Raw genomic sequence first — 11,505 nt, forward strand, 5'->3', positions numbered from 1 at the left:
GGATACAAATGCTCAGACCCCAAGCTAACCAGAGAGCTATCGGGACAAAAAAAGTTATTAAATATCCATCATGAAATTAATCAAATTCCAGCCTTGGAATTTTTCCTCCCACTGCCTCCCACAGAGGCTCACCTTTGAGGCAGGAAAGTAGCAGTTCAGGAGCAGCCACAATCTTCCCTGCTTTAAAGCAAGCTGCAAAGAAGCTCCCCATTCATCGCTGAACGAGGGCTGTAATCTGCTAGTTGAGAACTAAACTACAGGCATCGTATTCTTCAACAAAGGCCCCCTCACCAGCTGTCCCCCGGTTATGGTGTTCACACAGTTCAAAACAGCACAATAGGCTTGGTTTTATTTCTAATGCTATTTATCAAGAGAAACAGAACTACTTGCCTCTAAATTACCCCGCAGCCACTCCTCGATTTATTTTATTAAAATATGAGTGAAGACGATTATCCACCCCATCTCTGGGTATTTACCAAGCCTGACCCATAATATACCACTATTTCAAGTGTCTGCACATAGGTAAAGTCTATCCCATCTTCTTCCTGAGATGTACATGATTTGCAAATAGAGAAGTAACGCAAACACGACCCAAAGTCAAAAATGGCAAACTACCAAAATGTTCCCCGTGCCAAATCCAAATTATCCAGGCCTCAGGTCCGAACGGGGGACGTCCCGCCATCTCGAGGGCGGCAGGGCACCCCGGCTCCAGGCATGCGGGTGGACCAACCCGGGGGGGGGGGGGGGCGGGTAAACAGGCCCACGCCAGCGGCGCAGGCCAGACTTGGGCTAAGGCGGAGCGACCCCCACCGCCAGCTGGGGCGGGGGCTGCAGCCCCGAGAGGCGGTGAAGACACCCGGCCGGAAGGGCCGCTCCCGACCAGCACGGCGCCCTCCCGACCCCGCGCTCAGCCCCGGCTGAGCCCCGACCCCGGCCCGCCCTACCCCGGCTCACCCCGCCCCGGTGGGCAGCGGCGCGCCCCGGGCCCGGCCGGGCCAGCTGCTCGGCGGACGCCCGCGGCCGCTCAGAGATCACTCGCGGCGGCGCGCGGCGGGCCGGGGGCCGCTCGGCACCATCCTCCCCGCCGCGCCGGGGGCGGCCTCGGGCTCCACGGGGCCCAGGCGAGGACCAGAGGCCAGTCCGGCTCACGCCGCCGCGACACAGACTCGTCTCAGGGTCCGGCAGCCGCGGTTTCCGGGTAGAAAAAAAACGCCACCGCCAACGCTGCCGTGACCTCCGACACCTGGCGTCCGACGGCGGCGCGGCCGGGACAAGATTCCTCAGTCGCGAGCTGCGGAGACCACGCCCCCTGGCTGGGCTACGTCGGGGCTTGCGTGCGAGTACCGGGGCTGCGTGCGTGCTGACACGGCGCGCGGGGCCTGCCTTTCTGTGTCTGTGTTTGAGCGGGGTGTGGTGAGGCTGGCATCGTGGTGAGTGCGCGTGCCTAGTGCACGTGGGTGGACCTGCGTGTCAGTGCGTTCTGTAAAGACCGTGTGTGCTGTGCGTTTGTGGGTCCGTGTGCGTGTTCAGTGCTGTGTGTGATGGTTAGGAGTATAACGTGTGTGCATACGTAGGTGTGTAGTGTGTGTCTGTGTGTGCCCGTGCATTAATCACTGCCCATGGAAGTATAATTTTAATACAATCCCTTTGTAAGGTAATTTGGCATCGTCCAGGAAACTTGAAGATGTGCCTTCTTTCTGGAGAATATATTACCCCGGAGAAACAGTTGCACATCTGCGCAAGTAGACAGAATAAAGAATGTTTATAGCACCGTTATTTGTAGTCACTAAGAATTGAAGAGAAAACAAACCTCCATACAGTCAAACGTAAAAATAGGCAGTATATTCTTATATAAACAATTTCGACAGCGAAGATTATCCAGAACAGCTTGACAACATCCGGGCTCACCCTAAGGGCATAACATGCTGGGGGGGGCGGGGAGGGCGGGGGGCAAGCCACGAAACGATACATTGCAGCATAATTCCATTATATAAAATCCCCCAAACATGCTAATCAACGCACTGTTTAGAGATGCATACGTGACTGGTGGAATTCAGAAAAAAAAACGAAAAACAAAAAACAGGAAGAGATGCACAAACTTCATGTTAAGTGGTAAGAGGATAGAATGGGGGAGGAGCACACAGGCTACTTCAAGGTACCTTGAGCAAGTCACAAGCGCTCTGAGCCTCCTGTACTTGGTTTCTGAGGTGGGGGTGATAACATCAGCTTGTTCCAGTTCGTTAAATTCCTCCACTCTGTAAAACTGTAAAGCACTATCCAAAGATAAGTTATGTGCTTTGAGAGCTAACCACGGTAGGACCTGAGCTGTTTGTCAAAGTTCCTGCAGGGCACTGACCCCTGGTCGGTATGACACACACCGATTTAATAGTATTATTTTATGGGTTCAAGGAGCTTCAGAGTAGTTTATGTCAGCTTATCAGCATTATTTGTTGATAATAGACAAAGGGCTCTGCATTTGGGGCTAGTTACAAGCAGGAATATGCCTATGCTGTGTGACCAGAAAAAAACATTAGAAAAGAAACCAGCAGAGACTCAATTTTGGGCTCCCTGCTCTAAAGCGTTCCATGCACATGTTGGTGGTTCCTGCCCCAGGAGTGAAAGCGCCATCTGTTTGGGCTCTTACAGAAGAAGGATAATAGAACCTTGCACCTGGCCTTTCCAGCCCTTACTTAAATATTATTGGTGTATTGTATTTTTTGTCCTGTAATAAACTGTAGATTTGTTAGGATCTATGAGTTTTCTTTAGCAACCAAAGCCTGTTAAACCATTTCAGCAGCTGGTGTCAGATGTAGGATTTACTGAAAAAACCCTGACTCATTCTTAGCTCAAAATATGGCTAAGGCATTACTAGAAAAAAAAAAAGGGGGGGTGATTCTGATAAAAAAGATGAAAATGAACAAGTTACTCTTGGTTTGAAGTAGCACAGACTTTGAAATTAGATACTAGTAGTAAAACATTCCAGTGAAATCTGGAACTGAAAGAATCTGAACCTCAGGAGCTAGAAAAATGGACCAGCAGGGAACTGCAAACTGATACCAGGTCAGCTAAAAATTCAGATCTGTGGTTGCTGCTTTGAGCATCAGCAAAATGAAAGTTAAGTTCAGAATCTCCTTGGGGTGAGCTGTGTCCTCTCTGGTTGGCACCATATGTTTGATGAGTCAGCTAATTCTGTGAGACTTAGGACAACAAAGAAGATAATTCAAGTTGGGCAAGATGACAGGGAGGGCAAGAAACTAGGGAAATAAGGGATTATTCAGTGAGGGAACTGAATAATTTTCCAGGTCATTACAGACATCATCCTGATAAACCTTTGTTAAAATGATTCCTGAGAATTATAGAGAATTTTAGAATGAGGAGCAGTGTCTCTGCTCTGAACACTTCTGACTAAAGGGGAATATTTTGGTCCACCAACTATTGGCTAATACCTTTGTGGGGATGGTTCATAGGGAAGACCCTAGGTTTCTAGAATGGATTAAGAGAAGGATCCATCATGCTTATCCAGAGAAAGACAATGTCACTTCCCCTCCGTTGTCAACCAATACTAAAGTTGCAAAAACACTGCAGGCATAGGCAGTATTGAACTATCTATATAATGACAGAATCGAGCTCCCTAATGGGATGCCCCTCACCCAGGCTATGACCAACACTGTAACTCAAGGCGTCCCGCCAGCACTAGCACCACGTATGACTTTGATATTGAGACCACAGGAGAGTGTAAAAGAGGCAACCTCAAATCCTTTATCCCAGCTACCACATGGAGGATTAAAAAAAAAACAAACTGGCACAGCCACTTTGGAAAACAAACTGGCAGTTCCTCAAAAAGCGAAACAGGGAGTTAACATTTTAGCCCAGCAATTCCATGTCCAGAGACCCGAGAGGATTAAAGCATGTCAACACAAAAATAGTCAAAAAAATGGAAACAGCCCAGATGTTCATCAGTTGATGAATGGATAAACAAAATGTGGTACATCCATACCGTGGAACATTATTCACCCGTAAAGGGGAATGAAGCTTCAAAGCGTGATAAATGAAAGAAGCCTGTCACGAAAGGCCACATATTCTATGATTCCATTTGATATGAAATGTCCAGAAGAGGCAAATCCATGGAGACGGAAAGTGAATTCGTGGTTGCCAAAGGTGGGAGGTGGTAACTAAAGGGGAACAGGGTTTCTTTTGGGGCCAAGAAAAACACTTGAAAATTGACTCGGTGAATGCACTGAAAACCATTGAATTATACACTTTAATTGTGTGAATTACATGGTATATGAATTACATCTCAGTAAAGATGTTTTCAAAAAAGTTAGAACTTTACAAAAGAAAGGAAGTCAACACAAGAAAGGGACTAACAATTCAGCCTCTAATCATGTGGGAATCTTTAGACAGCTAGTTGTAAAAGTCAAAAAAGAAAGAAATTGAGAGAGAAAGTGACACCAAAACCTTTATGAAAATCTGGAGATCCCACATCTAAGTCTCCTCAAAGCCCCTCGGATGGAAAATCCAAAGGTTTGGGGAAATTCCAGAAAGAAATATGGTTCCAGTGAGCCTACAGCATTAGATTCTAAAATACTCTTAATAGAAAGGTAGTAGTTCTTTGTCCAATACCTGCAAGTTTTCCTTAAGATGGATATTATTTTGGGGTGCCTGGGTGGCTCAGTCGGTTGAGCATCCAGCTCTTGGTTTCAGCTCAGGTCATGATCTCACAGTTCGTGAGTTTGAGCCCCGCATCAGGCTCTGTGCTGACAGTGTAGAGCCCGCTTGGGATTCTCTCCCCTCTCTCTGCCCCTACCCCACTCGTGCACTCTCTCTTCTCTCAAAATAAACAAATTTTTTAAAAAGTCATCATGGAGGAAGAAGACAAAAACGCCGGGGCCTCTTGACTCAACTCCCAGTGGGGTTCCCAAGGTCTTTTACCAACAATGGGTGGTGAAATGGCCAGAGGTGGAGAAGTAACTCTTCTAGATCTCCTGGGCACGGAGCACATTTACAGTGTTGCCTCGGCCTGCTAACAAGCCCCATAGGGGCAATAGAATTAATCCAGGGGGCTATGGGGACGCTACTGTAAAAGGGACCAGAATTAAAGTCTGGTCAAAAGTTGGAATATGTGATTTATAAATGTATGCTGTGATGGTGTCTCCCTTACCTGCCATGCTTTTGTGGTGGAGTCAGGGCAGGGGGGAGGGGAGGTGGCAGAGGAATTCACACAGGGGCCTTCCCCGCTGCACTCTGTTTTCTCTTTCAACATTGAACCTGCACTAAAACTTCAGGTAAGGGCTCCAGAGGCTGGGACTATTCCACAACAAGATACCATGTCCGGAAATTTGGACCTAACGGCAGGATTTCAAAGGGATCGATAGGACTGACGGTCACTTCCCCGCACCCCACTGCGGTGGAGCTGGCTGCTGAGATGTTTTGTTGCCCAGTGGATGGGCCAGATGCACTTCTCTGCACGTATCCAATCAGACCCTCGAGGTGAACTGAAGAGAAGGCTCCTGCCCATCTCCTGTTGCTGCCAGCAGTATATTGGCACGGTAGGGAACCACAGGGCCTTCTTTAGAGAGAAAAGACTGGCTTAAAATTGATGATATATGGAAGAAGATGCAATTGCTCCCAGGGGAAAGGGAGCCAATAGCTTGTTAAAGGGAAAGTCTAACCAAATCTCCATGGCTGGTTGAGAAGCTTAGAGGAAGGGAATAAATATGGTCTCTTAGCTTTGACTCCGAAGGTCCTGGGGGCAAAGAACTGTGTCAAAAGCTCCTCTTTTTTGAAGAGCCAACAAGTGACCTGACCACTACGGACAACCGTTTGGCGGACCCTCAGAAGGTTAGACATAGAATCACCATATGGCCCGTCAATTCTAATCCTAGGTGTACATCGCGAAGAACAAAAAGCAGGAGTTAAAACCGATGCGTACCCACCGATGTTCATCACCCCATTATCTGTAATAGTCAGAAGGTGGAAACAACCCAGATGGTCACCAACAGATTAATAGGCAAACAAATTGGCCTACACATACGAAAGAATATCACCTTGCAAAGGAAGGGCACTCTGACACGTGCTGCAACATTATGTGAAATGAAAACATTATGATAAATGAAACAAACCAGACACAAGGAACAAATGTTACATGATTTAACTTACATGAAGCAGCAAAGTCATGGAGACAGAAAGTAGAAAAGAGGTCATGGGGGGGGGGGCACGGGAAGCAGGGAATGGGGAGCTATTGTTTCATTGTATAGAGTTTCTATTAGTTCTGGAAACAGGCAGTGGTGACAGTTGCGTGACATTGCGAATGCACTCAATCCCACTGAACTGGACACCCTAAAAGTGTCGGTGTGAGTTGGAAACATTTCACCGCGTTAAGAAAAAAAAACCACGCGAGTGGACAACGTCCAACCTAATGACCTTCTGCGCGTGGTCTGTGTCCTCACAACCGATGACCAGGTGTGAGGTCTGTGTGACCACAAGGCAGCAATTGCAACGGGACTATGTCTTTGGGTCTGCATTTGACGTTTGCTCAGGAAATACTAGAGACAAGGCCTCTGACTTATACTGCTATGAGAAGCAATTATGGTACATGAGAAAAGGTAGATTTTGTTGGAAGGGACGACATCATAAAAAATTGGTTGATTGTAGTTTAATCAGTCAACAGAAGTATGCCACAAAGCACAGATAGCCAGTGATCAGGGAGGAACAGGATTGTCAAGTATGAAACATTTGTGCTCATATTATTTATTAGTGGATGGATCAGCTCTCTGTTCAAATGGATGCCAACCCCCCAGATGACTGCAAACATTTGAAATCCGTGTGCACATTTGGATCTTCTATGTGAACGGAGTACCTGTTCCAAGGTGTTCTGTGCGAGTGTAGGTGGTTCCTGAACCAAGAGAGGGGTGGGTAATAGGACCTTGCACCCGGACGTCCCAGACCCTTAGGGTGAGACAGCCTTTGGCTGTGATTTCCTTATTTCCATGCTGTTGCTACCTAGTACCCTTTCCAGGAATAGACTGTAGATAGGTAAGCACTGCCATTTTGAGCCCTGTCATTTTGGGTCTTGAGCAAGTCAATCCTGTTTGACTACCACCATAGGTAGAGTTTTGCTGCACTAATGATCACTGGGTCTCCTGATGGGGTGCACTGAGAAGGACACATCACCTCTTTGGCATTCCTGCCAAAATGCTAACACCTGAAAATAATCCTCAGGACGTGATCAAGCAAATCCAGGATGAGTGACATTCTGAAAATACCTATCCCACACTCTTCAAATACATCAATGTCATGAAAACAAGAAAGACATGTATGCCAAATTCATGTATACCAAATCATCATGATGTACACTTTCAATATCTCATAATTTTATTTGCCAATTTTATCTTAATAAGCTGAGGAAAAAAGAAACCTGGGCAATTGTTCTAGATTAAAGACCACTAAAGACACATGACCACTAAAAGCAATCCTGCACAGGAACCTGGATTGGGAAAATTTGGATATGGTCTACTGACTGCATCAATGTTAAATTCCTGTGGTTACGTAAAAGATTGTCCTTATTCTTAGGAGATATATACTATATTTAGATATATACTAAATAGAGGTATTGAATTATGATATCCGCACCTGAGAGAGAGAGAGGAAGTAAATGTGACAAAATGTTAAGTATTGAATCAAGGAGAAGGGCATACAAATGTTCATTATAGTATTCTTTCAGTATTTCTGTAGATTTGACACTTCTCAAAATAAAAATTTAGAAGAAAAAATAAAAATCACTGTGATACATTAGGCCAGAAGTCAGCAAACCTTTCTGCAAAAAATATATATATTTTAAGCTTTATGAACCATACGGTGTCTGTCGCAACTATTCACCTCTGCCACGTACTGTGAAAGACACAGAATGAATGGGAGTGGCTGTAGTCTAATAAAATCTTATTTACAAAAGCAAGTGCTGGGCCAGATTTGGCTGCAGGCCATAGTTTCTGACCTCTGCTTCAGGCTGTGGTAAATTCAGGGCAATTCTGCTGCCTCCTACAGTCAACTAGAAATTCATGGCTGCTCAGGAATTGACAGCATGTGTTAAAATGTGAATCAAATATTGTAGCTTGAGATGCTATTATCCTAATCTCCCAACAACTGATGACCTAACAGCCACGCCCCACTGAAAACATCCTCTCCTCTTTTTCATCTTGACCCTAATAAAAACTCTTCAAATCTCAGGGCGCCTGGGTGGCTCAGTCTGTTAAGCGACCGACTCTTGATTTCAGCTCAGGTCATGATCTCGTGGTTTGTGGGATGGAGCCCCACATCGGGCTCTGTGCTGTCAGCGCAGACAGTGGAGAGCCTGCTTGGGTTTCTCTCTCTCCCTTTCACTGTCCCTCCCCTGCTCACCCTCTCTCTGTGTCTCTCAAAATAAATACATTTAAAAAAAGAGAAATGGGAACTCTGTGGGAATGTAAAATGACACAGCCGCAATGGAAAATAGTATGGCATTTCCTCAAAATATTAAAAATAGAACTGTAGAATTACCATATGATCCAGCACTTCTGGGTGTATTATCCAAAAGAATTAGAAGTCACGATCTTGAAGAGATATCTGCACCCCTGTGTTCATTGTACCATTGTTCACGATCGCTAAGACACGGGAATAACCTAAATGGCCATCGACAGATGAATGGATAAAGAAAATGTATACTCATACAGTGGAATGCTACTTGGCCAAAAAAAAAAAAAAAAAAAAGTAAGGAAATTCCGCAAAATGGGATAACATGGATGGACCTTAGGACATAAGGCATTATTCCACTTACATGAGGTATCTAAAATAGCCAATTTCATAACATCAAAGATTGGGATGGGGGTTACCAGGGGCTGGGGTGGGGGCGTACTGTTATTAATTAACAGTCCAAAAATTTCAGTTAAGGTTCTAGATACCTGCTGTGCAGCACTGTACTTAGAGTCAACAATAACACACACTCCAATATTTGTGAAGAGGATAGATTTTACGTTAAGTGTTGTCACCACACTAAAAAGTAAAAGAAAGAAAAAGAGTGGGGGCCCTGGAGCTAGTCTTCCCCGGGTTCGAATGCTGCCTCCCCGCTTCAGCTCTGTGATCTTGTGCAATGTCCAGGCATCTCCACGCACCAGCTTCTCTTTGTGCCTCAGGACAATTAGCACGACTGACCTGCAGGCTACCGGAGAAGAGTAAACAAGTTCTTCCAGGTGAGGCACTTAGCACAGTGCCTGGCACATATCGAGCGCTAATTAATGCTACCTGTTAGTATTCCTACTAAATTCGGTTTCCTAGACACAGTCAAGAGGTAATACATCTTTAAATGCTCACTTAGCACAGTACCTAAGGGCTAGATACATGTAAGATGTTGCAATTGTTCCACTAGGCAGTTAAACAGGCATTTGTTGCCTGTCACTTTCATTGTATCTTACTCTCAGCTGAGTCTTGAGCCATTTAACTTGTCATGTTTTTGCACCTTCCCATTTCTCCTGGATTGGGAATAAGCTGAAGGCAGAGTCCAGGACGTGTGAATCTTTGCAGCCCCTCCAGCACCACGCTATGTAGCCCGGGCTGGAGTATATACAGGGCATAGTTTTAATACAGTCTTGAAAAGAAGAATCTTGGGGCGCCCGGGGGGCTCAGTCGGTTAAGCGCCCGACTTCGGTTCAGGTCATGATCTCACGGTTCATGGGTTCCAGCCCCGCAGTGGGCTCTGTGCTGAGAGCTCGGAGCCTGGACTCTGCTTTATCCCCTTCTCTCTCTGCCCCTCCCCTGCTCGTGCTCTGTCTCTCTCTGTCTCTCAAAAAATAAATGAATGTTGAAAAAAAATTTTTAAAGGAAGAATCTTCAGTAGACCACCTAATCCAGCACGCTACTGATTGACTCGTCCAAATAAAGTTTACTTATTTTGAAAGAGACAGCAAGTGGGGGGGGGGGCAGAGAGAGAGAGAGAGAGATTGAGAGGGAGAGAGAGCAGGCTCCACGCCTCCAGGGCCGAGCCTGAGGCAAGGCTTGAACCCAAGAAACCCCGAGATCCTGACCTGAACTGAAACCAAGAGACGGGCATTCAACCGGCTGAGCCACCCAGGCGTCCTCATCTCCACACTTTTAAAAAGACAGAGCTTTCAGAATGAGTCACTATGACTTATGAGATGATAAAAGAAACTCTTCACTTGACAGTGACCGTGTCCATCCACCCCCTCTGACTTTTCAAAATCGGGAGGAAACGACCAGACTCCTTCCCCTCCCAGACCTGTCCTGCGCTCCGCAGCAGGGACCATCAGAATTCCAGGTGAATTCTGACCATGGACTCAGAGCTCAGGCGAGATGCCTCCGTGTTTGAGAATGCTTACCAATCTTCCGGCTGCCACCCCAAGTCCAAGAAACTCGATTTCTTTCAGCTTCACTGACTTTTTATTACGGGAGTAGCACTTTTCTTCTGGCAGTGAAACCATTCAGCGGGTGTGTACTTCCATAGAGGGAATTTAAACCAGACACCTAGCCCTGCAAACAGCTCGTCATTCTTTTAAGGAGGAGGAGGCCTCAGAACCTTCCAGGAGGATGATTCTACCCCAGAGGTGGCATTCTATATTGGCAACCGCAGAGGGGTTGCCTGGGAAACCCTGTTTAGACATCAGCTGCGTCACTTTTAAGACAAACTTCTCCCTTTAAGAGCTAATGTGCACGATTACAATTCTGTGTCGTGTGGTGGTTTGGACAGCGTTTGTTTTTATGCTCTTAGAATAATTTTTCCATTTTTCTGATTACAAAACAACCATTGTATTGTGTACAGTTAGGAAACTTTAGGAACTATTAAAAAGGAAATTAAAACCATCTGTAATAACCAAACCCAATGGTAGCTACCGTTAAGATTTTGCTGTATTTCTGGAGCAGCTGGGTGGCTCCGTTGGTTAAGCGTTGGCTTCTTGGTTTCAGCTCAGGTCATGATCTCACGGTTCGTGAGTTCAAGCCCCCAGTCGGGCTCTGTGCTGACAGTGAGGAGCCTGCTTGAGATTCTCTGTCTCCCTCTCTCTCTCTCTCTCTCTCTGCCCCTCCCCTGCTTGTGTGTGTGCGTGTACTCTCTCTCTCTCTCAAAATAAATAAGTAAACTCAAAAAAAGAAGGAAGAAAGATTTTGCTGTATTTTTTTTCCTTTTTTTCCAGCATTGCATGGAATTTTAAAACAAATTCGGAACTATGCCTCACATCATGCTAGGATAGTTTTCTACATGATTATTATTTGATTTAAACATCCCCCTCTACACAATTTAAACACTGAAAAATTTTAACTTCTGTAGTCCTTATTTTTAATGTAAATTTTTATTGTGTTTCTTATGATTTTTTTTAGCATAGCTTTCCAGAAATGGGATTACTGTGCCAAAAAGTAAAAAAATATATATTTTTTTATTTAAAAAATTTTTAATGTTTATTCATTTTTGAAAGACAGAGAGAGACAGAGCACAAGCAGGGGTGGGGTGGAGAGAGAGGGGGA

At 45.5% G+C, this 11,505-nt stretch overlaps 1 protein-coding gene across 2 annotated transcripts in view; it reads right to left on the reverse strand.

Annotated features, from left to right (window-relative positions):
- The window catches only part of TMEM248 (transmembrane protein 248), a 41,310-nt gene extending 30,745 nt beyond the window's left edge, over positions 1-10,565 (reverse strand). Inside the window, exon 1 of one of the 2 annotated variants that reach the window (XM_042971292.1) lies at positions 10,368-10,565. In XM_042971292.1, coding sequence (XP_042827226.1) covers positions 10,368-10,469 — 102 coding nt within the window. In that variant the 5' untranslated portion in view covers positions 10,470-10,565. Of the gene's footprint in view, positions 1-954; positions 1,200-10,367 lie in introns of those variants that run through there. The other variant, XM_042971293.1, reaches the window with a different exon arrangement.
- Positions 10,566-11,505: the final 940 nt, after the last annotated feature.

The sequence above is a fragment of the Panthera tigris genome, chromosome E3 (assembly GCF_018350195.1).
Source record: "Panthera tigris isolate Pti1 chromosome E3, P.tigris_Pti1_mat1.1, whole genome shotgun sequence".
NCBI classification, from domain to species: Eukaryota; Metazoa; Chordata; class Mammalia; order Carnivora; family Felidae; genus Panthera; species Panthera tigris.